Source organism: Eublepharis macularius, chromosome 17, assembly GCF_028583425.1.
Source record: "Eublepharis macularius isolate TG4126 chromosome 17, MPM_Emac_v1.0, whole genome shotgun sequence".
Lineage (NCBI taxonomy): Eukaryota > Metazoa > Chordata > Lepidosauria > Squamata > Eublepharidae > Eublepharis > Eublepharis macularius.
Genome location: NC_072806.1, coordinates 3746034 through 3773949, shown reverse-complemented (window position 1 = coordinate 3773949; position 27916 = coordinate 3746034). Strand labels below are relative to the sequence as shown.

The 27916-nt window shown below is 45.2% G+C and overlaps 1 protein-coding gene across 1 annotated transcript; it reads left to right on the top strand.

Annotated features, from left to right (window-relative positions):
- The first annotated feature begins 21 nt into the window (after nucleotides 1-21).
- On the top strand, nucleotides 22-27845 carry SCNN1D (sodium channel epithelial 1 subunit delta). The gene is made up of 13 exons (XM_055001763.1): nucleotides 22-79; nucleotides 8527-8870; nucleotides 9791-10013; nucleotides 12786-12985; nucleotides 18105-18202; nucleotides 19826-19989; nucleotides 21078-21176; nucleotides 21774-21900; nucleotides 23245-23323; nucleotides 23951-24008; nucleotides 24738-24793; nucleotides 24964-25039; nucleotides 26921-27845. Exons 2-13 carry the CDS (start codon nucleotides 8536-8538, stop codon nucleotides 27332-27334), a joined length of 1929 nt encoding a protein of 642 aa, XP_054857738.1. The 5' UTR covers nucleotides 22-79; nucleotides 8527-8535; the 3' UTR covers nucleotides 27335-27845.
- Nucleotides 27846-27916: the final 71 nt, after the last annotated feature.

The window sequence follows — 27916 nt, the reverse complement described above, 5'->3', positions numbered from 1 at the left end:
ACTTTATCAGCGGTTTAAGGCCAAGCAAGAAGGTTCATTCCACTCACCACATTTGGCAGCAAACACAGTGGCTCCGAAGGTATAGTGAGAGGTTTTTCTCATGACGATCGAGTATGTGTGCATGGTCTGACTGTTCCTAGTATAATGCCTGAAACAGCCGCATAATTGCTATATTTAGAATTATTCACCAATAATAATTGCAGCCTGTGCAAGAATATGATTATGTCTCTCTGTGAGTGCGTTTTGCTGGCTGGGTTTGTACAGTTGGCTATAATTTGAGCTTGGCAGACACAAATATGGTAAAAGAATGGAGTGTACCACTTCAGGCAGGATGTACTGAATGCTTCCCCCCAATGGGGGTGAAGTCTTGGAAAGTAGAAACTTAGTGAATCAGAGAATGCGGTCCAGTCCTGATTTGGATGTCTTGGTTTTCTGTATGGAAGAAGATCTTTTGTGGCTTTCCCATCTACCTGCAGTATTTCCAAAGTGGTTCAGTCTATTTGACCACCTCATTCTCTCCTATGTGTAGAAAAAGCATCAAAGACAAACAGTTTGACTTGAATTCCCACCGAATTGTTGCCTCTCTCTTTCCCTACCCATGTGGATTCATAAAAATGCTCGAAGCATTCCTTCTGTGATGGTGATTGTTTTTAAATGTTCAGAAAGCGTTCCTCTAGTTGTACAAGCTGTCTGTCTGTCTGTCTGTCTGCCTACCTCTCTCTTTCTTTCTCATGGTTCTTTCATTCATCTTCTAGCTGCACACTTCCCTCAGCTTTGCTTTATAAAGCTGTAGCCCAGATGAAATTAATCTTGCCTAAATCCTATTGAAATCAATGGGGATTTATTCAAAAGATTATACCCTAAACTATCCAGAACCTCCTTGAGATGGCTAATACGCTCCTTTGATTTCAACAAGACTTGTGAATAATTGATTTCCCCCCTAGACTGGGACCTATGTTTCTCCCCATCAACTTGTTCTTTTTCCTTTGTAATAAATACATCTGAGAATTCATATACATCTGAGAATTCATCATACATTCATATACATCTGAGAATTCAAGAATACATCTGATATACATCTGAGAATTCATACATATGTACCTTAGTAAATGTCCCTTTATTCACAAGGACTGTTCTTCCAGGAGGATTCCCTACTTGTTCATAATATGTCTATTTTGATGATTTTCTTGGAAGATCTCTGTTTTTCATTGATACTAATTATAGCTTCAGAATCCCTCTTGCTCTCTTAAGTGTTGCTGACGTAGGGTTGATCACGCTGAGAAAGTTATGAGCGTTTAGTATGCATGTATTACGGCTGCAATCCTAAACACACTAATTTAAGAGTAAGTTCCAGTGGAGTGAGTGGGACTTACTTCTGAGTAAGCATGCTTACACTCACATACCACATGGCTTTAGTTTTCAAGCATTCATTACATAATATGTGTTCTTTGCAAGCAAAATGTTGTGTCAGTTGCCTCTCGGCTTCTGTGTCTTTGACGATAAATTTCTTTAGGATTCTAAGGACAGACAGTGAACGAGTCCCCCAGCGATGAATCTGATTTCGTTAACAAGTTAATATTTAAAGAGTCCTCCTCCAGACACTCCAGCTGCCCCTATCTACCATAGATAGTTCTCGTTTTGCGGTCTTCACCGTTCCATATACCTCACTGTCTCTATTTCGGCCAGTTAAGGATGACTTGTAAAGGTTTTGTTCATGTCTGTTGTCATTTTCCAGTGTTTAGGTTCCTCCTCAGAGTTTCTAACCATGAAACCTTTTACGAGGGGAGTAAGTCCATCTTTTCTCCCACACTGTGCACACGTGACCACTCTGGTGCCACATAGCACATAGCTGGTTATTTTATACACTGCAGCCTCAAAGGAGGTCTACTTTGTACTGCGGATAACATACTGTGTTTTGAGTCTATTTTTAAGCAAAAGAACAAAACTTCTCTTAGCTTTTAAGCTGTAACAGATTCAACATGGACACTCAAAGCAAAAAAAGGAAGTTGAACCATCGTTTGTCAGTGCTACTGTACTCATTAGGGTACAGGACATGTCTAATCCTTTTTCAAGCCAATGAAGCTAGTGAACATTGCCTGTGTTCAGGACTTCTGCTATATGCGCTCAACATTTTCCAACCATCTCAGTTGACTTGGTTTGTCTTATTCTAACATATTCTAATGACTCCTTCCCTCCTCTTCATTCGACACAAATTCCTGGATACAGTGACTTATGATCCTGATACTTTAGAAAAACCTCAAAGAAACTGAACCTCATTTGGACAGCTGGCAATTTAAAAAAATGCAATAAAAAAAACACAAAGGAACCGTGCAAAATAACCGTAACAGAACCTTGTAAATAGCCCACTTATCTGGTTACCTGTGGTGAGTCACAGTTCTGTTGGAGGTGATCAGGAAGTAAAGCTCATGAAAGAGAGAGATGGTTCTCCTTATTCCTTTCAAACCATACATCAATCACAAATGGCTGATACATGTTGTCAAGTTGGCTAGTACATTTTTTCATGTCTAATATCTTCATAAAGGGACAACTTGAAAGCAAATTCATGGAGCAAGAGGAAGGAGCTCTCAATGTGATGTCATTGTCTTAGGATACCATCACAAAAACAAATCAGGTCCAATAATGAGTTCTCTAGTGGTGTTGCGTGATCTCAGATGCCAGACAGTCCAAAAGTGGGGACCAGGGCTTTTTTTCTGGGAAAAGAGGTGGTGGAACTCAGTGGTGGAACTCAGGACCACACAATGACGTCACTTTGGGTCAGCTGGAACAAGGGGGGAGTTTTTTAAAGTTTAAATCACCCTTGGTGAATTTTGTCACATGGCTGGTGGCCCTGCCTCTGATCTCCAGACAGAGGGGAGTTTAGATTGCCCTTGGTGTGGAGGGCAATCTAAACTCCCCTCTGTCTGGAGATCAGGGGGTGGGGCCACCGGCCATGTGACTATTTTCAAGAGGTGCCAGAACTCCATTCCACTGCGTTCCAGCTGAAAAAAAGCCCTGGTGGGGACCAAGTAGCCTGGAATTATTCTGATACAGACAGACCCAGCTTCACTCCCTGGCATATCTTGCAGCGCTGCCGCCAGCTGGAATAGACAGTACTGAGCTGGAAGGACCAATTACCTGACTCAGTAGGAGGCAGCTTTATTTGTCCCGAGAGTTTGCGTTTAGCCTTCTCCCTTACAGGCCGATTTTCCTATGTGTAAGAATCTTGGAGTTGGGCTGCAGTGCAGGGGTGGAGCACGTGCTTTGGATTCAGAAGCTTCCCGGTTTGTTCTCTTAAGGTTTTCCAAGTGCTGGGGAAGACTTTTCTGTGTCTGAGATCCTGCAGAGCTGCCTCCATTCATTGCGGACAATTCTGACCTAGGATGATGGAATTCCTTTGGGGGCTGTGCGTAGTTCAGTGGTCAAGCACAAGCTGTTGCAGGCAGATTTGAGGTTCTGTCCAGTGAAAAGGATGGCAGGTAGCAAGTACTGGGGGGAAACCCTCTTTGGAGCCTGAGACCTCTGGGGAGTCGGTGCCGGTCAAATGACGCAGGGCAAGACAGTGTCAGGTGTTCATGATTTCGGCAGCAAAGCCTGCTAACTGGAAGATGTAACCCTTGCCCTGAAGGGTCTAACCATGAATCCTAGCTGTGGGTAGGCTGGCTGGCTGGCTATGCAATGAGGGAAAGGTCTCTTTGCACATGTTTGGAAGCACCCTTTCTTATTACATCACATATGGCGAAGCTCAAACTGGATCTTGTTCCAGTCCTGAATCACAGCAATTTCTATGAAGTGGTGCTTGAAATACTACTGTGATTCAGCAACTGTCTAGCTCATCACAACTAAAATATTAGCCTGCCCTGTGAACCTTGCACATATATTCCCTCTTGCTATAGCAGAGGATAATAAATGCTTTAATATTGCCCCAAGAGGGCATATGTGTATCTCAGAAGTTCGCATCAGTTAACTATTTAGCATCTCTTTCGGCTTGAAGCTGAATCCAGTCTCGAATGAACAGAACTGTAAGTAGGAATTTGAAATGGCGTTGGAAGGAAGACTGGAATGTGGGGAGGGGTGGGAGCATGCCGGCCAAATGCGTGTCGGTGAGACAGTGTTGGCTTTTGCTAGGAGGAAATACCAGAGGGAGGCTTCGGCCTCTACGCGGCATAGAGTACGCCCAGTTTGGCAACTGGTTGGTCACTGGTTGAAAACAGGATGCTGGACTAGAGGGGCTCTTCTCACATTCAGGCCCAGGCATGTGCAGTTAAATAGATCACAGGAAGCAGCAGTTGGGGAAAGAGCTTTCTCTGCCTGACTCCCTGGGGAACCACTGCCGGTCAGAGTGGGCAACGGAATTCTTTGAAATGTTGGCTGCGCAGGATGTCTTTGGGTCTATGGAGTTTGAGTATTTTGCTTTTTAATCAGACTGCGATTATCAAGATGATCTTAGTGAGCAGAGTAGCCGGGCTCCGGGTGGGACCCAGGGTTCTCCTGGAATTACATCTGATCTCCAGACTACAGAGATAAGTTCCCCTGGAGAAAATGGCAGCTTCAGGGGACAGGCTGTATGGTATACCATACCATAGATCCTCGGTGAAATTCCTCACTAAATTCCCCCCTCCACAGGCACCTCTTGGAAACCTCCAAGAATTTCCCAGCCTGGAGTTGGCAACCCTTCTGGTAAGAGTTGCCAGGCCAGACAAAGGTGCAGCCTCTGAGACTCAGAGCCAAGCTACAAGTGACGCCTGACACAGGTTGGACACTTGTCAGCTTCCCTCAAGTTCTGATGGGAAATGTAGGCGTCCTGGTTTTACAGCTTGGCTCTCCATTACAGCTGCAAGACCAGTATGTGCCTACATTTCCCATCAAAAATTGAGGGAAGCTGACAAGCGTCCAATCTGTGTCAGCTGTCACTTGTAGCTTGGCTCACAGCAGGCCCATGTGTAGTTCTCCTCTTACCTCTATAAATGCGCTCCCTTCACTGCCCTTTCACAAACCAGCAGAGGGCAGCGTCCCTTAAGGACTTGTATTCTTTTTTTCTAGTTTTGCCCTCGCCAGCTCACAATTCAGCACCAGTTGTCTTTGTTCTGCAGAGACAGCACAGCGGAGGCCAAAAGCTGCAATCCTCCTCCTCTTTCTTCCGGAAACATTGAAATGCAAAAAGAACCCCCCCATGTGACGTGATGTCATGTCCTCAGTCTCCTTTGCTCCCTGTCCAGATCATTGCCAGCTACTTTCAGGGAAAGGGTTTGCACAAGGAAACCCTCCAATATGACGTTGCCACATGCTGTCCCTTCCCCCCCCACCCCCTGAATCCCACTGCGGGAAAGGAGAGGAGAAGATACGGGCTACTGCTTTGGGCAGCTGCTCCCATAGCATCCGGGGAAACCATAAACTTCAGCACAAGTGTTTTGCTGTTAGGCAACAATCTAGGTGAAGAGCTGTCCTACATCCATAAACATCCTTCTCAACTAACCTTATCTTTTGGCAGCAGCCTCTATCAGCACACTGGAAGGTTGGGATAACAATTAGAAAAACACACATTCTTTAATAGGCTTGCAGCTTTCAACAAAAGATTCCAGGCACATTAAGATAAATCTTCTATTGTCGTGTTCTGGCATGGATCAGGCCCGAGGTGGTCAGTTTTATGACAGTAGCCGCTGTCTGCTGCCCAGGGTAAGCAATAGTTAAGTGCTGTAAGCAGCGCCATGGGGGACAGGGGCAGGTGTTTCATCTAGTGAGATGAGACGGAGCAGAAAAGTAAGATAGACACGTCCCTCAACACCCTGCACCTGCAAAACTCTGTTCATTCCCAGTTGCCGGGCGGGAGGCTCATAACTGATTTTGCAGCAGCAACTTGTGCTAGCTGTTACTTTCCAGGCTTGGTTCTCTTTCACCTTTCACACGGCAGGCTCTGCACATTTAAGAGCCTGCCATTTCCAATACAAAGCTCCTCCTTCTCCCAGCAGGCTCAGGTTTTCTGAAGGAGCCCTGCTTCAGACTCCGTCTCTTCCTCTGGTGGGTTCTGTACATCTTCACCTCCGCAATATCAAAGTGATCAGCTTGGAGTTGGCCAAAATCCATCTCCAGTTGTCAGCTCTTGCAGTTGTGGACTATCTCTGCAGTACAAACCGTATCGTAATTCAGGTGTGTCGAAATCTTGGGCAACTGAGATGCTGCAGGAAGTGACGTCTTGTGTGAATCAGATCTTGTCACTTATTCCTTCTGGTGGAACTGGGCCAATGTCTTAACTTTCGACTAAGCGTGCAAGAGATGCTATTTGTGGATGAGATGCAAGAGGCAAGGAGTAATCTCACGCATTCCTCAAGAAGGAAGTCTGGTGACGGTTGGTCATTCTGATTCAGGTTTTGACCTAACATTCCAGGGTTTCAGCCTCTTCTAAGGATGAGACCAAATTAGGAAAGCTGGTTGATTCCATCTGAAAATGCACATTTCAATTTTGTTTCTTCCCTCTGAGAAACAAACCCACAAACCTACCTCCTCCACCAGGCACCACTAGCCTCCTCCCTCTTCCACCAGGCTCCTCCCCAGTCAATTGAGCATGAAGCATAGTAACCTAAATGTTTTATTTGATTGCTGAACAACAAAATAACTAGATTCTCTGTGTTCTGTTACATCAAAAATGTTCCCATCTAGAGAGAACGCACGCCATTAATTCCCTCTAACACCAACGCTGATAGCTGTCGATAAGGCAGCAAAATGGGGGCGTCCACAGACAAAATAGGGAATTGGGCAGACTTAGGGGGTCTCCCCAGGTATGCAGGAAGAATACTGTTTTGTAAATTGAAAGAGAACCTTCCTCCTGCCCTTCCCACTACCATTATAATGAGAATGAAGCATGCTTATTGCCCTCCAAGAGGCTTGGAATGTTGAGGGCAATTACACGTTACTTATTTCCCCTCTGCTTTCCCTCTCACAGTTCTTCACCGGCCCCTGGATGGTCCAGTTTCCAACATTCTGTCCTCCTTGAGTGTAGCCATGAAACAGAGCCAAGAATGGGGCGACGTAGATGGAAGGATGGGCTTGATTCAGAACGTCTGTGATCGACAATGGAAGGCTTAGCCCCTCTCTCTAGTGTTCTCTCCGAGTGTACCCACAGCACCGTCTCACATCCCTGGGCAGATAGTGCCCAACAGCCTCCTCCCATCCTCTACCCACCACCACTGGTATCTTCCTTCCCACCCACTTCCCTTGATGTCCTCCCTCTGCCCACAAGCCCTCCCAGACACCCTTTTTCTGGCACTGGGCACTATGTGGCTTTGGGATTGCTACCACTGTCACCACCCAAAGCACCACCACTCTGCACCACCTACCCAACCTCCCCCAATGATACTGGACAGTATACGTGGCAGGGAGTCGGGGCAGGGGAGAGTATTAAACAGAGGAGGAGGAGGGTGCGCTAGCAGGTGGCAGGGAAGACACATGGGCAAGAGGTCAGCAATAGTGGGCTCTGCCAGGAGGTCTGGCCCTGGCCTCTGCCCCACCTGAGAGTATGCTAGCCCCCCGGCACATACACATACACCATAACATAGGCTAATTTGCTGTTTCAGAAAGAGATTCCTCCTAAACACAGGCAATGTTCACTAGCTTCAGTGGCTTGAAAAAAGGATTAGACGTGTTAATGAAGGATCGTTGTTGGAATGGCGGAGAGTCATGAGGGCTGAGAGAAACCTCCATGTCTAGAGAGCCAGAACAGTGTATTAGTTATTTAATAGCATATTGGTTATTTATGTATTTTGTTGGACTTGGGATGCATGGATGTAATTTCCTGTTCTGTTATGAAGCTTAATGGATGACTCTGGGCCAGTTGCTCAGTTTAACTAACCTGACAGGATCTTTGTAACGGAAGTCCAGGCTAACCCCCTCCCTTCCGTGTATGATGCCTTAAGGTCCTTGGAAGAAAGATGGGGTATAAATGTGAGAAATAAATGAAACATTATTATCTTTGGATGTTTGGAAGCAGTGTGGGATGAAGCATAAAAGACTTGCACTTCCTCTCCTCATGCTCTGGGTCTTATTCAAGTTTATTTATGTCTCCCATGAGAAGAGAAGAGCAAGATTCGGATCCAGTAGCACCTTAAAGACCAAATGGGTTTCCAGGGTCTGAGCTTTCGAGAGTCAGAGACGACAAAGGGAGCTCTGAATCTTGAAAGCTCATGCTCTCGAAACCCAGTTGGGCTTTAAGTTACTACTGGACCCGAATCTTGTTCTTCTACTACACACAAACAAGGTTACCCACCTGAAATTATCCCATATGAAGATGCATACTTTCCTTACACTGGGATGGGAATTGGGAGTGAGGATTGAGGAAATACAATTTGTGTTTGCTTCTTCTCCTGCTGTGGAACATGTGAAGTGGTTCCCTGATTATTGGTTGGTGTGGGACAAACAATCAGAGATGTCCACTGCTTCAAGAGGCACCTGCCCACCCACAGTATGCTGGACTACCTGAACCTTGGTCTGAGCCAACAAGCTCCCTAATTCAGAATGTCCTGAAATGTCTTTCAGGTTTAGAGAATGGAGCGCGAAGTGGTGACAGAAAAGGAAGAGATGGAAAATAAAGAGCGCAAGGAGGCCCTTATTGAGTTCTACAGCTCCTTCAAAGACCTGTTTGAGTTCTTCTGTTTGAACACAACCATCCATGGCACCGTCCGTCTCGTTTGCTCGTCCCGCAACAAGATGAAGACAGCCTTCTGGGCTCTTCTCTTCCTTGCCAGCTTTGCCATGTTGTACTGGCAGTTTGCGTCCCTCTTCAATGACTACTGGAACTATCCCGTCATCATGAAAATATCCGTTCACTCAGAACCAAAGTTGTTTCCTGCCATCACCATCTGTGATCTAAATCCCGCCAGGTAGTAGCATTTTTCCTTTGCAGCCTGCTGGGCCGTTTCCGCACTACTCACCTTCATCCAGAATGCTGCGGAACGTCGTGAAAAAAACGCGGAAGATAGCATCTTCTCGCACGAGTTATGCATGATGTTGCGCAAAACTCACGTGAGAAGATGCTATCTTCCGCAGTTTTTTCGTGACGTTCTGCAGCGTTCCGGATGAAGGTGAGTAGTGTGGAAACGGCCTTGGTTGAGGGCAAAGAGTTCCTTTTCAGGTTGTAAAGACTTAGAAACAGACTAGGGACTGAGCTCGGGAAGACATGGAATGCCAAGATAGATCTATGAGGAGGCCCTGCTTGGAAGGATGGATGGAGCACAGGGATGCATTTTGTGAACACACCGTTTTCCTCTGAAAATTTCAGATTCTGACATGTGTTCTCCCTGCTCTGGGCGAAACTGCAGTATTAACATGTCCTAAAAGAAATCCACAAAGAAAGAATTAACAAAGAAATTAAGAGGATAAAAATGCTCAAGACGAATATGAATGAAAATTTAAAAGAAACAGTAAATGGCATGTGTGCACATCCCTCCTGGGAAGGAAGGCTTCGCTGCTCAAAATTCCTGGCGGGTGCGTTCCGGAAGGCATCTGAAAGCAGTAAGAGCATGCCAGGTTTTCAGGCCATCTGTAGTTTGGGTTGGAGATAAAAGTTAGATATGAGAATTCTCACTTCTTTAATGTCCATTTCACTGCCGTTCATGGTGGTATTTGCTGCCGCTTTGACTACACTTCCCCCCTCTAATTACTGTACCTTCTTCTTCCTGGGCTCGCCACATAGGTAATCCCAGCCAATCGGGGATCAAATTGTTAAGGGGAAGGCATCACAATGCTACATAATCGATCGCTTTGGTACTTAAAACTCTTTGCCGTTTCTGCCGCTTCTCAGGGTCAGCATCATCCGTAAAAACATGGCCGAGTTGGATAATTTAACAAGGGAAACGATCTCTCGATTATACGGCTCACCCATTTCGGAGAATGCACTGGAAGATGATCTGAGGTCTAATGATTGGCTGAACAATAAGTCAAGCCAGGTCAGCAGCTCCAGCTTCCACCTGAATAATAGCTTTGGATTGCTGAAAACAGGCACGGGGAAAGTGGGTTTTGAGCTGGTAAGTTTAAGATTTTGGAAGTCTGTTTTGTTATATTTTTCATTGGCCACGTACAACAATAGAGATGAAATGAAAAGCACTGTGGACACCCTCTTGCTTGAACTCAGTAAGCGGTTTTAAGCAAGCCACTCTCTTTTACCTTCCCCATCAGTGTTACGGAGATAACAATATTACCAATAACTTCCACAGTTATTTTAGGATCATAGAGCAAGTTAATGTACTTCATGGCTGAGAAGGGACCTGAATCAAGGCCTCCCCAGTTTGGCTCTGACACATTAACCGTGATGCCAAACTACCTCTTTTCCAAAACTTTGTTAAAAGGTGTGCGGGTTTGGATTTTTGAAACTCTCGAGTGGAATTCATTTCCACAGGAGAGGCCTTATTTAGGAAAACTCACTCTAGACATCAGAAGTCCAATAAACTGACCCGTTAAAAAAACAAAATGTTTTCTAGCTTGATTATCATTTAGTGCTTCCATTTCCAAAGGAACCTCAGCTTCAGTTGGGGTCTTATGAAGTCATTATTAGTATGCGTGTGATGCATTGCAAGAAATAGAGAACTTCAGAAACTTTTTCTTGATTCTCAAGAACAAGAGACATGGATATGGTTGGATTAGAAGATGTCCTGCAGTTATCTTGAGATCCATTTTAAAGTCTGTAGCACTGGCAGGGCTTTTTTTCAGCTGGAATGCAGTGGAACGGAGTTCCGGAACCTCTTGAAAATGGTCACATGGCTGGTGGCCCCGCCCCCTGATCTCCAGACAGAGGGGAGTTTAGATTCCCCTCCGCACTGCTCCAGCAGCACTGAGGGCAATCTAAACTCCCCTCTTTCTGGAGACCAGGGGGCGGGGCCACCAGCCATGTGACCATTTTCTCCGAGGGCAACCCACTGAGTTCCACCACCTCTTTTTCCAGAAAAAAAGCCCTGAGCACTGGGATAGCAAAGCAAAGAGGCTTAAGAAGAGGAAGCAGCATTTGTCATGCAATTGAGTACTCTGGCCAGCACAATTTTGCTTCCTTGTTTGCAAAGCTGATCACAAATAAGGGCAGAGCTAAGGACTGTGTGAAAATGTGAAAAGTTTTGTCAAGTTGCCACTGAACTTTTGCCTAAGACAAAATGTGAACTGGATATGGTGCAACATCTGAGGCCTGGTCTACCGCTCATTAGGAAAAGCTGGAATAGTCCTGGGATAGAAGAATGAACTGTAGCGGAATGAACTGTAGTTTGGTGTAGTGGTTAAGAGCACGGGACTGTAATCTGGAGAGCTGGGTTTGATTCCCCACTCCTCCGCTTGAAGCCAGCTGGGTGACCTTGGGTCAGTCACAGCTTCTTGGAGCTCTCTCAGCCCCACCCACCTCACAGGGTGTTTTGTTGGGGGATAATAATAACATACTTTGTAAACCGCTCTGAGTGGGCATTAAGTTGTCCTGAAGGGCGCTATATAAATCGAATGCTATTATTATTATTATTAGCACCACATACTTTAGACAGGAAAATCACATCTTGAAATGCTTCCCTAGAGAAAATTCTCCCTGCAAATAGAAAAGTAGCACAGGTGACCCAAAGCTAGGCTAGAATTTTTCCCACAATTGTGTTATGTTTTCTATTTGAGGGGTGGTTTTTTTTCCAGTGGAGGACTGTTCACAACTGGAAGCCCACACCTCTAGTTGGAAGTGGTACACTCAACTAGTCAAAAGAGTTTATTGTCTATAGCCATAGGCCGTCACAATTCACTAAACATTGACTAATAAACAATTAAATCCCTTATCACACTTTGTATAGGTTACTAAAATTAGTTAAAACAATACAGTATGCCAAACTATCCCAGGAGTCACGAAACAGCCTCATTCAGTACCACCTTAGATCTTATCTTTTTGGCTGCGAGTGCAAACTGAGAGTCTCTATAGGACACATGATTATCAGCGTTAGATAACAAAAACACAATCTTCTCGATTTCAGAGTATGTGTTTGTCACTGATAGGATTCTAGCCAAAAATTTAGCTCTGGGTACACCAGGCCTTTTTTTCTGGGAAAAGAGGTGGTGGAACTCAGTGGGTTGCCCGAGGAGAAAATGGTCACATGGCTGGTGGCCCCACCCCCTGATCTCCAGACAGAGGGGAGTTGAGATGGCCCTCTGCGCCGCCCAGCAGCGCAGAGGGTCATCTCAACTCCCCTCTGTCTGGAGATCAGGGGGCGGGGCCACCAGCCATGTGACCATTTTCAAGAGGTTCTAGAACTCCGTTCCCCCGCGTTCCCCCTGAAAAAAAGCCCTGGGGTACACTATATAATGGACAATAAAGTAGGTAAAGTGGTGCACTCAGTCCAACATCGGGATGGCGGGCTGTCTCTGGTACTGTTCCTTTGTTGTCCCTTCATTTTTCTGCTTTCCCTTAGCCCTGGTGTAACTAAGAACGTTCTCAAAATTCCAAGCTTGGATCACCTGCAGTTTGCCTCAGCCTTCAGTGGCTTCTTATCGTTTGCATATTTTTTCTTCTCTGCGTTACTGATGTGCCCATTGATAAAACGCTGCAAAAAACCCTGCAAAAGTGCTTGTATGTATAACGATGTAAGGACTCCTTCACACCAGCAAAACGTCATGCCAAAAGAAACTTGAGATCGGTGTATTTCACATCGAGTTTGCTTTTTTACAGTGTTTTATCTGTGTGCAAATGTGCTTCAGAAATACGGGGTGGGGAGCTGCAAATGAACAAGAGATCTTGACACAACTTTGTTGTATAGTCGCTTAGTATCTCTCATCTCTTCTTCCCCCAGTGCAACAAAACAGGTGGAGAATGCTACAATAAAGTATATTTATCCGGGGTTGATGCCTTCCGGGAGTGGTACCGTTTTCACTACATGAATATCATGTCTCAAGTCCCAAAGGACAACTTTTCCCACCATGAGCAATGCCCTGGGAGCATCCAAGACTTCGTCTATTCTTGTCGTTACAATCAACAGCCTTGTTCAGACAGGTAACCCCCTCATAGATGTGCCAACTTGCTTGTTAGTAAAAGTATGTTATGGATGCATTTGCTCTTTCATGTTGAAATTGAGACAACACCAGTGATTCTGAAAGTCAGGCTGAATAAATTCAGCATCCTGCAACATATCATCTTTCTTTCTTTCTTTCTTTCTTTCTTTCTTTCTTTCTTTCTTTCTTTCTTTCTTTCTTTCTTTCTTTCTTTCTTTCTTTCTTTCTTTCTTTCTTTCTTTCTTTCTTTCTTTCTTTCTTTCTTTCTTTCTTTCTTTCCTTCCAAAGCTTCTAGTCCTGATGGTTGTGAAAGTAGAATGTGAGCAACACCCAGTAAAATCTTAACCCCAGGAGAGGCTGAATAAGATTTCCAAGACACATTGCTATACAATCCCAAATTGGTTATATCATGTAGAGAGTTTTATTTTGTGCTGGCAGCATGATCTAGCAGCTGTGGCCAGCAAAAAGAACCCCAAGCCTTATCTTTTGAAAAAGGCACCAAAGCAACTGCTGAGATGAGCAACAAAAAGGAGTGAACCATCACAAAAAATGTCAGGCTATGAAAGATCCAGAGGAGTTAGCCGTGTTAGTCTGTAGTTGCAAAATAGTTAAGAGTCCAGTAGCACCTTTAAGACTAAACAACTTTTTTGTAGCGTATGTTTTCGAGAGCCACGGTTCTCTTCGTCAGATGCATCAGAGGAACAGAGCTGTGGTTCTTGAAAGCTTATGCTACAAAAAAGTTGGTTAGTCTTAAAGGTGCTACTGGACTCTTTACTGTTTTGAGGCTATGAACGGGTTTTTAAAGACCATTTGGGCCTCTCTGAAGTCTTTTTTGCACTGAAAATCTTTGCCATTGACATTTTGGCTCACTCCTGTTTATTTGAAGAGATTTGGGCACCTTCCCACCCCCTTTTCTCTACACAACGACCCTATGAGGAAATTTTTAGACTGAAAGGTAACTGATACAAAGTGAGCTTCATGGCCAAGAAGGAATTTGAACGTATCTCCCCAGACCAGGAGAGCAATCATAAAGCAAGTCTACTCAGAAAGAATCCTACTCAGACAAAGCTTACTCCCAGGAAAAAGTTCTCAGTATTGTCTGTTACTCTAGACCTTCCATCTTATGCGGGCCCGTTGCCTATGTTCTTTGTTTAGTCTGACCCACGGGCCACTTTGTCTGCTCAAATTTCCAGTCCCTCTGAAGTAGACCTAATGACGTGAGCAATACACAAAGGTGTTGGTGGTTTTCCCTCCCACTGGGATCGATTGAAGCGGTCCAAGGGGAAATTCTTTTGGATTGCTCTCTGTTCCACCTTATCCCCGTGTCTCCTGAGGTCAAGAACAGGCTGAAGACAGTCCTGGTGCCACCCAGCCCTCGCTGGCTCGCTTTGCATTCAGCACAGCAGCCGGTTGAGAACAATCTGATAAAACCAGTGCAAACCTGCCCACACCTGGTTAAATAACCTCTCCTTTCTCTTGCCTGGGAGCATTGCCCTGGGGGCATCGCAGGTACCTTGCAAAACGATGCAGGAAGGAGTGTAGGCCACATGGAGGTAAAGGCAGGCAGGTGAATTCCCTGTAATTGCGGTTTCATTGGCTGAATCGACAGATAACCTTTTGCAATCCGGTACAACGCCTTTAGCTTATACCGCATGGAGACTACATGCAGTAAGAATGACATCAAGCTTTTCCTGCTGAGTCGCAGCGCAACTCTTGCCACCCTACTGTACTCTACTGTAATCTTCTCTCTGTTTCAGCAGATTCAGAATGGGGAGTTACACTGGTAGTCGCTGGTAGTATTTTCCCTCTTCGGGCTCAGTCCTTTTCCCTCTTTGGACCCAGGTCAAACTGTAATCCCCAAAGGGGTCCTCTCTTTTTTTTAAACACACATGCCTTTCTATCTCCTTTCTCCTTCTCCCTCTTTCTTTCTGTTGATCTTTCTCCATCTCTTAAAAAAAACTACGATCAATCTTGATTTCTCTTAAGCTGGAAGTCATAACGAGGCAGGACATTTATACTACTAAGCATAGGTCAACAGCAGCATGCTTTACATTGGAGAGGAGTGTATTCCCCCTCGCCCCCACCCCACCCCGTTCCCTGGTCATGCCAAAATTCCAGTCTGTGCCCTAAAATTTATTCCAGAACCAACATGTCCAATTTACTGCAGCTTTCGTTCCCTTCAGTCCATTGGTACCTTCCCCCCACTCCACCTTACCAAGGCATATGTGTGCACTGATAACAAGGGGGAAACCCAGTTCTGATCGTACAGATGACTGCATCAAGATTCTTCTTGTGCATCAGTAAATGGGACATGAACAGAGTGGACAGAACAATGGTTCTTCAGTGTGTAAAGAGGAGGGCTTTTTTCCAGCTGGAATGCGGTGGAACGGAGTTCTGGAACCTCTTGAAAATGGTCACATGGCTGGTGGCCCCGCCCCCTGATCTCCAGACAGAGGGGAGTGGAGATTGCCCTCCGCGCCGCAGAGCAGTGTGGAGGGCAATCTCAGCTCCCCTCTGTCTGGGGATCAGGGGGCGGGGCCACCAGCCATGTGACCATTTTCTCCTCGGGCAATCCACTGAGTTCCACCACCTCTTTCCCCAGAAAAAAAGCCCTGGTAAAGAGTAACAGTGTTACTACAGGAACGGCTCACCTTAGGTTGTGATGATTCAACAGCAGGTCTTACTTTTTTGAAATAAAAAACACCCTGCTCGTCCCTCAACAGGGTGCCATGCAGCCAGAGCTGACTATATGACTATATTCCCAATCCAGAATCAGTGTGAAAGCGGTGCTTCCTGCTCTCAAGCTGAAGGGGAGACTATTCTTGCGTCCCTAGAAAACGCATCCTCGCCCCTCTCCCCAGCCCTCCTTGTTGGCATCCTCCGATACCTGCAAGACTTTTTGCCTACAAGAACTCGGGCAGTTGCATAACCACTGTCCCAGCAATCTGATTACACGTGGTTTATATATATTGCGACGCTCGGCTTTCAGTCACTGTGCTCTCGTGTGGCTCCTTGCCATCCCACTTCCAGCTCTATCTGCCTCGCCGAGGACACGGTGTGACTGTACCAGTACTGTTCTTTTGGTACAGCCAAGGTGGTAGATATCAGCCACTACCCAAGTCTGTTTCCAAACAAGAAGCAAAGGAATCCTAACCACAGAACTTTGGGAGATAAAGACAGAGCAAATGTTTGCCTAGCAGGATCAACTAATTTTATGTACTTGGCAGTCTCCAGAGGTGGAGTTCAGGAGGGCCTTTGATCTGTTCTGATCTTATTCATCATCACTCATAAAAGCAGAAACTATATTTGAATGATATTTAATAAGGGATTTTGAGCATTCATCAGTGATTTCATCCATGATTTGGTTATTTGAGAAGATTCTTAATTGCCAGTTTTGATTTTGTTTGTCCCTTGTAAGAATCACTTTGTTTTCACACCAGATTCTGTTTTCTAACATCAGATCTTTCTTGGCATATAAATGGTATATAATATATAGATGTTATAAAAGGGGCATTAAAGCGCCATAAAAGAAACAAATGCAATGAAACTGGGCAGAACAAAACCAACAACAAACACCACATATAAAATCAAAAAGAAACAGAAATGGCCACATCCATGCATCCTGATTCATTATATTTTTATCCTACCTCTTTGCAATCCTCCCCCGCCCCCGCAACCAACCCCTGTTAAAGCAAATCAGAGAAATTAAAAATCCAGTTCAAGTGAAAAATTTTATGCAGCACAGAGTACTGCTCTAGAGTAGAGTGGCTGTAGAGTCCACAGGCAAGAAGTCACTGGCAGTGTTATTTTAATTCTTTATACGTCACCTTCCCACTGGAAAAAAATCTAAGCATCCTGGGATCCAAAAGAGTACTATCAAGCTAAAAATATGCACAACAGAACCGACGGCCACAGGAGAACAGATTATGATAAGATTGTATTGCCCCATGTCAAAAGTTCAAAAGAAATGAGTGGATTTCCTTCAGTTTTGTAGTTCCAGAAATTAATTGTGCCACTCTTCTCTCATTCACTTATTGAGGAAAGGTTCTAAAATTAATTCTGGGATTTGATAATCTGCAAGTTTGTGCACTTCTCATTCGTTTGCACACACACACACCCCGCCACACACACACACATTGACAACAAATTGCAAATAAGCAATCCTGATGTGCTTGTATGTATGATTGCACTGATTTTTTAAAACCATGTTTCACCAACATGCAGGAGGGCACATCAACAAAACACTGCACTAAAGAGGGTTTTGTTGTAATCATACATACAACTAAATTGGGATCAGCATGCACCAGTAACATAAAGGGGAAAGTATCAGATGGGTAGCCATGTTGGTCTGCACTGCAGTAGAACAACAAGATTTGAGACCAATGATGCCTTAGACTCATAAGATTTTCAGGGTATAAGCTATTGAGAGCTAAAGTTCCCTTTGTCAGATATGAGTAGCAATAAAGGAGAAAGATGCAAATAAACAAAAGGAACCCAAAAGAGGCTGCAGCCCACATGTGCAGAGCACTTGCAACATTAAGAAGAAAACCATAAAACAACAGAGGAAACAAGACCCAATAATCTAGAACTCAAAAAATCCAAGGTGGCATTTGAATCCAAAGACTCTCAGTAGCATCCTTTTAAAAAATGACGTTGTTGCAAGCCACAAACACCTGAGAGAATAAAATAGTTTTAACTTGGTTCCTAAAAGTTAAAGAGAGAGGTACCAAACAAACCATGGTTGTGATGTATCATCGGGATGGGGTGCCCCAACCAAGAAGGCCATCTCCCCACCAACCGCCTTGCCTCGCCTCTAAAAGTAAGGCATCTTGAGCTGAGCTTCAGACTATGACCTCAGTTTAAAACACGGTTCTTCTGCCTCTCACCTGTCACTCAAGGTGGCTTATATAAAAACGCAGTAAATAAAGGAAATCCAAACCACAGCAAAAGAACAGCAAAATAAAACTCAGACTGTTTCTGTCTCAGTGAGAGAATAAAGCCGAGATACTGTGAAACTGTCAGAAAGAATGCTGGTGTTTTGCTTGTGCGTCTTGTTTGGTTTTGTGTTCTTACATTTTTTCTCCCTTCCTTTCTCTTCTTTGGCTGACTTTTGGCTACAGTGTCTGCAGATACCACGCAATCTATGGAAGCTGCTTCACTTATAACAGTAATGGGACAGAGATCAAGTGGCAAGCGTCCAAGCCCGGAATACTTTATGGTATGTTGCAGACAGTACTGGGGGTGGGCGTTGGGGAGGATGAAAAGAATATATAGGCAAAAAACATGATGACTAGTCTTTACAGAAAAAAAAATCTAGATACTGCCCTGCCATTGTGACGATGAAGACTCTGATACCCATTGTATGGTATAAGAGAACACTGGGGCAGTCGGGGGAGGGGGTAGTTGTGAATTTCCTGCATTGTGCAGGGGGTTGGACTAGATGACCCTAGAAGTACTTTCAACCCTATGATTCTATGATTCTATCCACAAACAAAGATGGTTCACAGTTCTGTTCTTATGAGGGCAGAGAAAGTTGTCAGTTTGGCTGGGATTAAAACTTGACAGAGACCCTGGGGAAGGGGAGCTGTGCTTGGGCAGGCTGGAATGATGACTGGAATGAAGTCCCAGGAAGTAGACAGCAAAGAACCTAGAGGCAGGTGAGTGAAGGAAAGGGGCAGAGTAAGCAGTGATGAGAGAGAGACAAGAACCAGAGGATGGAAGAGACTTTTAAATATATATATATAAATGCAAGGTGTTTTGTGGTTACAATTATTATTGTGAGCCACCTTAAGTACAAGAGAGGTGGGATACCAATGTTTGACTCGAGCCATTTCTGGCCATGACAGTTAAAGTGGAATTGATTATACACCCTTGATAGTAGGAGCAGGGCAGAGACACCAGGACCCGCAAAACTGGGGTGGGGGAGCGTTCTCTTCAGTTCTCGAGGTTTTGTGAAGTTTTACAACATTCTTTGGATGATCTGAGTCATATGGCCACTGGGGCCCAGGCATTTTCAAGATGACAGCGGCCTCCAAGCTCTCCCTAATTGGCTTGGTTATGTAGCTTGCATGGGGAACAAAACAGAGAAAAACACCAATGGGAAGAGTTGGAGGCTATTTGGGTCTATTAATAAATTTGATTCTTGAAATCCCTCCGTACTTTGCGGGAGCGTGGCTGCCAGCACTTCCTGTGTTATACCCAAGAAGGACTAAATGCATGTCAAATATTCTGCTCATTTTTGAACGGAGGGGTTGCTTGCGACAGAGCCCCTGCTTCGCACCAGAGGTCTCTGGTTCAATCCCCAGGCCTCTCTGTTTGGAAGGAGGTCCGCCTGAGACCCTGGAGAACTGCTGCCAGTCAGCATAGATGATACTGATCTTGGTAGACCAAAGGGCACCTTCGCGTGTTCCAAAGCTTACCTCTCCTCCAAGGATCTCAGGGAAGGGTGTCTGGTTCTCCTTCCTCTGTTTTATCCCAATAATAACCCTGTGAGATTGGCAGGAGGCAGGCTCCATAGCTGAGCGGGGATTGGAACCCAGGTCTTCCAGTCCTAGTCTGGCCACTAGGCCGCTGTCTCCAGTTCACATGGGTGCCTGTATAATGTTGTGGCTAGGAATGACACAAGTGATGCACTCCCCGAAGTGTCTGAGTTGTTCCCACACTGCACTGTCAGAGGCATCCCTATAAGAGGAAGGTTTTATCCATACCGGGATCTACGACTGGGAGAAAGGTGCCTTAGCTGCAAGCTGATGTAACTTCCTGCTAGTGTTGAACTGGTTTGAACTTGTGCTTCTGTTCTTCTCTCCCACCCGCACCCCCCTCTGCTCCTTTTTGCTACCAGGCCTGTCTCTCATTCTAAAGGTTGAACAAAAGAATCACATCCCAATGCTGTCCACCAAGGCGGGTGCGAAAGTAATGATCCACAACCACAACCAGTCCCCATTCCTGGAACATGAAGGATTCGATATTAGGCCAGGGATTCAGTCCACCGTCGGAATGAAACAGGTGGGACTCTCTGCCTTAGAAGAGGACTGAAATTGTAAACGTTATTTGTATTGTTGGTGATTTTGAAAACAATAAGATTTTTTTTTTAAAAAGAAGAGGACCGAAAGAGAGCAAGGGGAATTCTGAATTTCTCATCCCTGCTGTTTTGACCGCAGTATTTGGCCACATTTCAATTTTGCTTCTGCCTTGTGTGAGTTGAAACTGCGGTTCTTCGTTTTTGTACAGCATTCTGTTTTCTGGCACTGAATTTTTCCCACAAAAACTACGCATTTTCAATATTCATCAATGAATCATCATTACACTATATTACATAGATAAATGCTGTATACATTGCATACAAAATTGTACAAGATGCATACAATACAAATGAATCTATGATTAACGAAAGGGTAAATATTGCACTGGTGCTGTCTGCAGGGGGGCAGGGGGGCTGGAGTTAAGGGGCTGCAAAAGAGAAATGCCTGGGACTTGACAGTTTAACTGGCGAAGAACTGGCAGTGGGAGGGCAGGCTGAAGCACACATTGGCCGTTTTCACACTACTAACCTGTTTCCGTAACGTTGCGAGATGTCGTGCAAAAAACACGGAAGATAGCATCTTCTTGCGAGAGATGCTAACTTTCGCGTTTTTTGCGCGACGTTTCGCAGCGTTACGGAAACAGGTTAGTAGTGTGAAAACGGCCAGTGTTAGATGTTAAAAAGTCAGCATTGCTTCTCCAGCTGTCTGATTGACAGAGAGGGTGAGAGTAGGGTTGCCAGCCTCCAGGTGGGTTCTGGAGATCTTCAAGAATTACAGTATCTCCAGACTAGAAAGATCAGTTCCCCTGAAGAAAATAGCTGCTTTGGAGGGCGTACTATATGGCATTATACCCTGCTGAGGTCCCTGCCCTCCCCAAACCCTGCCCTTCCAGGCTCCACCCCAAAATCGCTATGAATTTCCCAACCTAGAGATGGTAACCCTAGCTGAGACAGAAAGAGACCCAGCGCCAGCTTAACTTGTTTTGTAATGTTATCTTTGGCTGTACAAAACGCCAGCTTCTCCACTCTAAACCGCCTGGTAATATTCTCTTCTCTTTCCATGACTGCACAGGTCGACGTAACTCGTTTAGGTGGAAATTATGGCGATTGTACGACTGACGGAAAGGACGTGAATGTCACATCCATCTACAACAGCAGCTATACTCTGCAGGTACGGGCCAAGCAGAGGGTCTCCTTGCCAGGGCTTTTTTTCTGGGGAAAGAGGGGGTGGAACTCAGTGGGTTGCCCTCGGAGAAAATGGCCACATGGCTGGTGGCCCCGCCCCCTGATCTCCAGACAGAGGGGAGTTGAGATTGCTGTCCGCGCCACGCTAAGCGGCGCGGAGGGCAATCTAAACTCCCCTCTGTCTGGAGATCAGGGGGCGGGGCCATCAGCCATGTGGCCATTTTCAAGAGGTTCCGGGACTCCATTCCACCGCGTTCCCGCTGAAAAAAAGCCCTGCTCCTTGCGAAGCTGAGCTGTGCATTCTTATGCCCCATCCCCTCCTCCTGGATTGGAAGACCACCAAAAGTTACAAATGATCTGGTTGGTTCTTTCAAATTCAGTCCCCACCCTTTGCCTCCTTAGCCCCACCATTATTCCTCACCCACCCCCTCCAGCTGCTCCCCTTCTGCTTTCGCGGACGTGACTCCCCGGTGCTGTCTCACTGAGACCAAGGCTCTCCCCACCAGCCAGTCTGAAGCACAACCTTTGGGACAAGAGTCCTCACGGCTCTTCTGTTTTTTCTCTTTCCTTTTCCCCTTCACAGGCTTGTCTGCATTCCTGCTTCCAGCAGTTGATGATTGAAAAGTGCGGATGTGGATATTATTACTACCCGTTGCCTCGTAAAACACCCAAAGCAGAATACTGCAATTACAACAAGTATCCTGCATGGGGTAAGGGCACACATGATTGCAAGTGTGCAGGGTCATTTGGCTGCTGACTTTTACCCATTCTGTGTGTTTAAGTCCCCCCTCTATGACGTGGGTGGCCCATCAGCAAACTGGTGCAGACAGCCCCTGCCTTGCCGGGGTCCACTAACTGGTCTGCTAGTTATCACTCTTCAGCTCTTCACCTCCAATTCCTGGGCCTCAGAAGACCTGGTCTGCACAAGAAGCCAGAGGACCCACAGGCAGTCAAAAAGGCAGGCCTGCAGTTCAGGTCACCAACTCTGATGGGAAATTTCTATAATAATATATAATACATGCGATTTATATACCACCCTTCAGGATGACTTAACGCCCACTTGGAGCGGTTTGCAAAGTATGTTATTATTATCCCCCAACAAAACACCCTGTGAGGTGGGTGAGGCTGAGAGAGCTCCAAGAAGCTGTGACTGACCCAAGGTCGCCCAGCTGGCTTCAAGTGGAGGAGTGAGGAATCAAACCCGGTTCTCCAAATTAGAATCCCACACTCTTAACCACTACACCAAAATGGCTCTCAGATCCTGGAGATTTGTGGGAGAAGCTTGGGCAAGGTGGGGTTTAGGGAGGGGAGGGACTCAGTAGGGTGTAATATCATAGAGTCCACCCTCCAAAGCAGCCATTTTCTCTGGAGGAATTGAACTCTCTAGTCTGGAGATCAGTTGGGATTCCAGAAAACCTCCAGGCTTGACCTAGAGGCTGGCAATCCAGTCCTGGTCTGCTTTGGTCTAGTTCAATAGAGTGCAAAACTTGAGCTGATGGGCTGCACCAATGGCACAACAACCTGGTTCTTTTCATTGTTGTTTAGTGGTTGGGGGGGGGGATGTAAAGAGAGAAAGAGATCAAATGCAAAAGAGGACAATGACCATTTTGACTGTACAATTTACATGACAGGTGTGAAGATTCTGTTGGAGGGCCCCAGTCAGAATACCTAATGCTCCAAAGGGAAAGCAGTTCTCGTGATGGGCAACACAGACAGATACAGGGGAAAACCAGACAAACGTTCCCTCTTCAAAGCACCATATAATTAGCGGAACCATAGATAGGAAGCACATCTCTGCCCCCCTGCATCTCTTTGGCACAGCTCTGGCATTTGGAAACAGGACATGCCAAGCAAATTGTACTTCATTAGAAACAGGAAGAGACAATCAAAATGGATTTAGATAGAACTAGAAGCCATCAAACTATATTCAACTGGAATCAGGAAGCGCCTCGTTGGAATTGGCCTTGGGTTGACAGATTTAGATCCACATTCAAGCCAAACTCAAGTTTCCGCTGCACGTTTTCTCTTGACCATATTCTTTCCGCTTCCTTTAGGTCACTGCTTTTACCGACAGTACGATGAGTTTGCCAGTCACCAACACAACTGCTTCCAAAAATGCCGAAAGCCATGCCGGTGAGTGTAGAAACATTTCCATTATTTTGAATGGCATAATGGCTGAGCCTTAGCTCTTTTCATTGGGTGGGCAACCACATTCCACTCCCCTCCTGGTCACCTTCAAAGTCAAAAGAATATCTAAGGGCGCATACAGGTGTACATAATTAGAGAAGCCAAGCCGCTGTGGGCTTATCCCATTTTGGTCTATCTTCCACGAAGGGCTGACCTCAGGAGACGCTAAATGTCCTGGTTTCTAGCACACGCATGGCATCGATTGGCTAGCCTTGGTAATATCCGGAAGCCACTTCTCCCTTCCCCAGAGCACTTTTTCGTAATTTAGAAATAAAGGGGTGGGATATTTTAATTCTTTAAATAGTGGTGGGCAGCCCAATTGAAGCATGGGAGAGGGTCAAAGAGGAAAGCAGCGTTTGATTCGGTGACAAGTGCATGTGTTATTTGAGATGCCTCTGTACTCACCCTAAAAAAGAATTCTCAGTCCTCACGAGAAGTCCTCCGGGTTATTTGAGGAAGACCACCAAGTTTCAAACTAATTCTCATTTACAAACTAGACATGAACAAGAACGCACTAGATTTAAAGTAACGAATCCAGATGATTTGCATTCTTTTTCCTTGTGCTCTTCTCAGGGAGACGTGGTACAGACTTTCGGCAGGATATGCTAAGTGGCCGTCGACCAAATCTGAGGTAAGCTGATCTCCCCTTTTTATTTGCCATAGCAGCCCTTAGCAGGTGCTGTTGACCCAGTTCCAATCAGTGGCTGCACTCATATAAAAATCCGTCTGAAAACTAAGCATGTGAAGGTGCTTTATAACCTATCAGATCACTTGTCCGTCAATATCAGCACTCTCTGTTCCAAGACCAGCACATGGTCTCAGGCTTTCCCTCCTTTAATTGTGATGCCAGGTTCTGAACCTGGGACTTCTGGCGTGCAAAATGGGTGCTAAAACCACTGAGCCACAGTATCTTTTTACTCAAATGGGAGGGCTGTATTGTCGGGATGGGGTCTCAGATGCTTCGCTAATGAGTTAGGGACCATAGACTTCATCACTATATTGCCTTACATATTATCTGTTGCTTTAAATATGTACTCCTGTGAACCACCAGTGCGCCATGTTGTCTAATATTAGTCCTAGAATTGATTATGCTCTGCTTCACTATTTTTTCTATTCTGTATTGGATTCTTGCTAATACCAATTCTTTAAAACTTGTATCTGTCTACCCTATGGCATTGTTTATGGAAATGTCCTTGATACTGTATAGAACTGTACTTGATACTGATTATACTAATCTCATATTGTGTAATCCGCCTTGAGTCTCAGTGAGAAAGGCATATTATAAATAATAATAATAATAATAATCTGCCGCTTGACAATTCCAAGGTAACCATTTTCTCTCTCATGTCTTGTTTTCCAGAAATGGATCCACAAAGTTTTAAAAATGCAGTACAACTACAGCACAACCACTGAAAGGTTAATTACAAATGTTATTGAACTGGCGTGGGGGGAGGGGGGGCAGACCCCTTCTTAACAAACCTCAAGTTATTGGGAAAATTCGTCCAAAATCCCAATTTTGCTGCAACCTGTAGCTGTGGAACAAGGATAATTTAATAGCTTCTGATCACCTTCTTTCTGTGTTTCAGGAAAGACATTGCCAAAGTGAACATTTTCTATGAGCATCTAGATTCCTATTCGTTGGATGAAACTCCTGGATATGATGTAAGTTGGAAGTTCCTATATTTGAAGAATGCTTCATAACTTCTCATCCCAATTTCCCCCCAGATTTTGGAACTCCAAATTACTCTTCCTTGTTTCTGAAATGGAACTGATGAATTAGGAATCCTGTTTGGCCATGGGTAAAGATGGGTAGCCACGTTAGTCTGTCTGTAGCAGTGGAAAAGAGCCAGAGTCCAGTATCTGGGATCTGAAGGAGCTGTGGCTGACGAAAACTCAACCCTACCACTAATTTTGTTAGTCTTATAGGTGCTACTGGACTCTTGCTCTTTTCCACTTTGGCCATGGTCTGCCAACCTTTCAGGTCTTCTCTCCGTCATTTACATCTTTCCTTTCTATTCCATTAATGCTCATGAGCATACAGGGTGAAAAGATCCAAATGAACTGAGGAAGCTGAGAGTAAAGTGAGCATACTCCAATTCCAGAATTATTTGTAGATATTTTCCCATAGAGATGGGAATGAACTGGGAAAATATCGAACCATGCGGTTTGTGGTTCGTTGCATTTCACGAACCACGAACTTTCATGAACTTGCCCTGGTTTGCGAGCCACTTCTTTGCTTCGTGAAAATGTCACTTCTGGGACAGCAGAACGTCCCTTCCAGGGCTGCAGAAAGCCCATCACCCCGTTGCCTAGGAAACTGATTGATTGGCGCCAGGCTGTCTGCAGTGATGAACCGAAAAACAAAACAAACAAACTGGCCTAAAGTTTGTGGCCGTTTGTCAGAAATGGGCTCTGACAAACCGCTGGTTTGCGAACCACAAACCGGCCCAGTTCATGACAAACTTTGGGTTCATATTTCGGTTCATGCCCATCTCTATTTTCCTACAAGATTTGGGACAGGTAGAATATATCATGGCACAAAATTATAGAACAATAAAGGAATGGAACAGCAGAAATGCATTCATCCCTGCTCTGTTTTTATTTCATTTGTTTTATGTACTTTTAAAAAATGATTTCTCTCCTTCCTTTCCTCCTCAGTGGTTTGCAACAGAGATCAAACACCCATAAAATACAAACCACAATATAAAACTGCTTCATAAATATCTATAATGAAATATCATCAGATAGGAACACGAATAAAACTCATGGTTTCTGCCTTCCTAGAACCTATTTCCACATTCATTAGTCTGACTGGGATGAGAATGTATGAATATTTACCCACTTGCTCACGTTTCTTATGTGAAGTCGGTCATTTCACCCATTTTTTGCCAATAGCGTTGCCAATTTGTTTCTTTTACATCATTTTAATGCCTTTTTTAGGCAGTTGGCACAAAAACATCCTTCGGTGTTAACAGCAGTAAGTTAATAAAATGGGGAGGGGGGAATAAGGAGATGACCTTGGTTTCATTGGGAACCCAGAGAATGCATGCTAGAAACTGGAATTTTCTACTCCAAACACTGCAGTCATGAGATTCAACTGCATCCCTATCACAGCAGAGAGGATTCTGAAATGAAGGCTAAAACATGCTGGAGATTTGAGCCCAGATCTTTTAAAAATTTACTTCCAAGCAATAGAGGAAGCAGCATTCTGTTAGTCTCTCTACACATTACGAAGTACCTGGGGATGGTCAAGTGAACCTCATTTCACATGTCTTCCCTTGCTGACACTCGCTGGCACAGTTATACTTCAATTTGCTCCATGTGAATATATCTTAACTTTGCCTTATGGATGTCAGTTCTGGGCCAAACACAGCTAGTCAGAGTGCTGAAAACACATTTCCTGGAAGGTTTCAGGTGGGGCATTGGGACAATTGTTTGTAATTTCTGACATTGATCCAATGCAGTCCACAGCCCACTTTTGGAACAAGGGATCTGTAAGAGGGAATGTTAAATCTAACTGTCCTGTATTTCTATCCCCCTTAGGCTACTCTGGCAATGTCCAACATGGGAAGCCAGTGGAGTCTTTGGTTTGGGTCTTCAGTTCTATCAGTGGTGGAGATGCTTGAGTTCCTCGTGGACGTCATCATTTTGTCCCTCATCTTCTGTTACCGGTGGCTCACAGCCAAGAAGTTACACGTGGTGACGCATCCACCGGCCATCTCGACTGTGAGCTTGACTTTGGAGAAATACCGATATGTGGAGGAGGGCCTGGCCACAAGCCAAAACGTAGCAAAGCTTTATGCCAGTGAGGGAGACTCCTCCTTGGACAAAAATAATGTCTCCACTCCCTACTCAAAATACGGCAGGTACCATGTACCAGAACAGTACACAGGTGTGGTGCTTAATGGGTTTAAATACCAGGATGACCACTGTTCAGAAACTGGTTTGAGCAGGTAGTGAGGACTGAAAAGACAACAGGAGGAGGACCAGATAGGACCTGGGTCCATATCCAGGTTTGGAAGGTTGTTTCAGGACAGGGGCTTTCTTAGAAACTATGGCTAGAAGGTGTGCCCTCTGTCCCTGCAAATGCCAACATCAGACGTACAGAACTTGACACCTGAAAGGACTTGAAGTCAGTTGTCGTCTCCAAACCTCTCGTGGCAAAGAGGCAAATGAGATGTCCGCTGGTGTGAGTGGGGGGGGGGGGAACCTTTGAGTCCCAGGTCAAATCCTGGATGCCAGGTTCCTCCCTTCGCTTGCCTGGGGCTGAGTCCGCTAGAAGCTCAGCCATGCACCGAGCACATTGCATTCTTCTTGATTCCTAGAACGATGTGAAAAGCTTTCCTCATTATCTTACTAACCGTAGCCAGATCTGTCTCATTTTCAGGTATTTTTGACCTGCAGCCTCCTTCCAAGAATTGTGAAATACGTTCCCTTGGGAACTGGGAAGGTGAGGAACTTGTGGGAGAGGAGCAGGAAAGGGGGCGGGGAGCGCCTGGCGGTTGTCCAGTCTCCTGTAAAATAAGCTCTCCTGTTAAA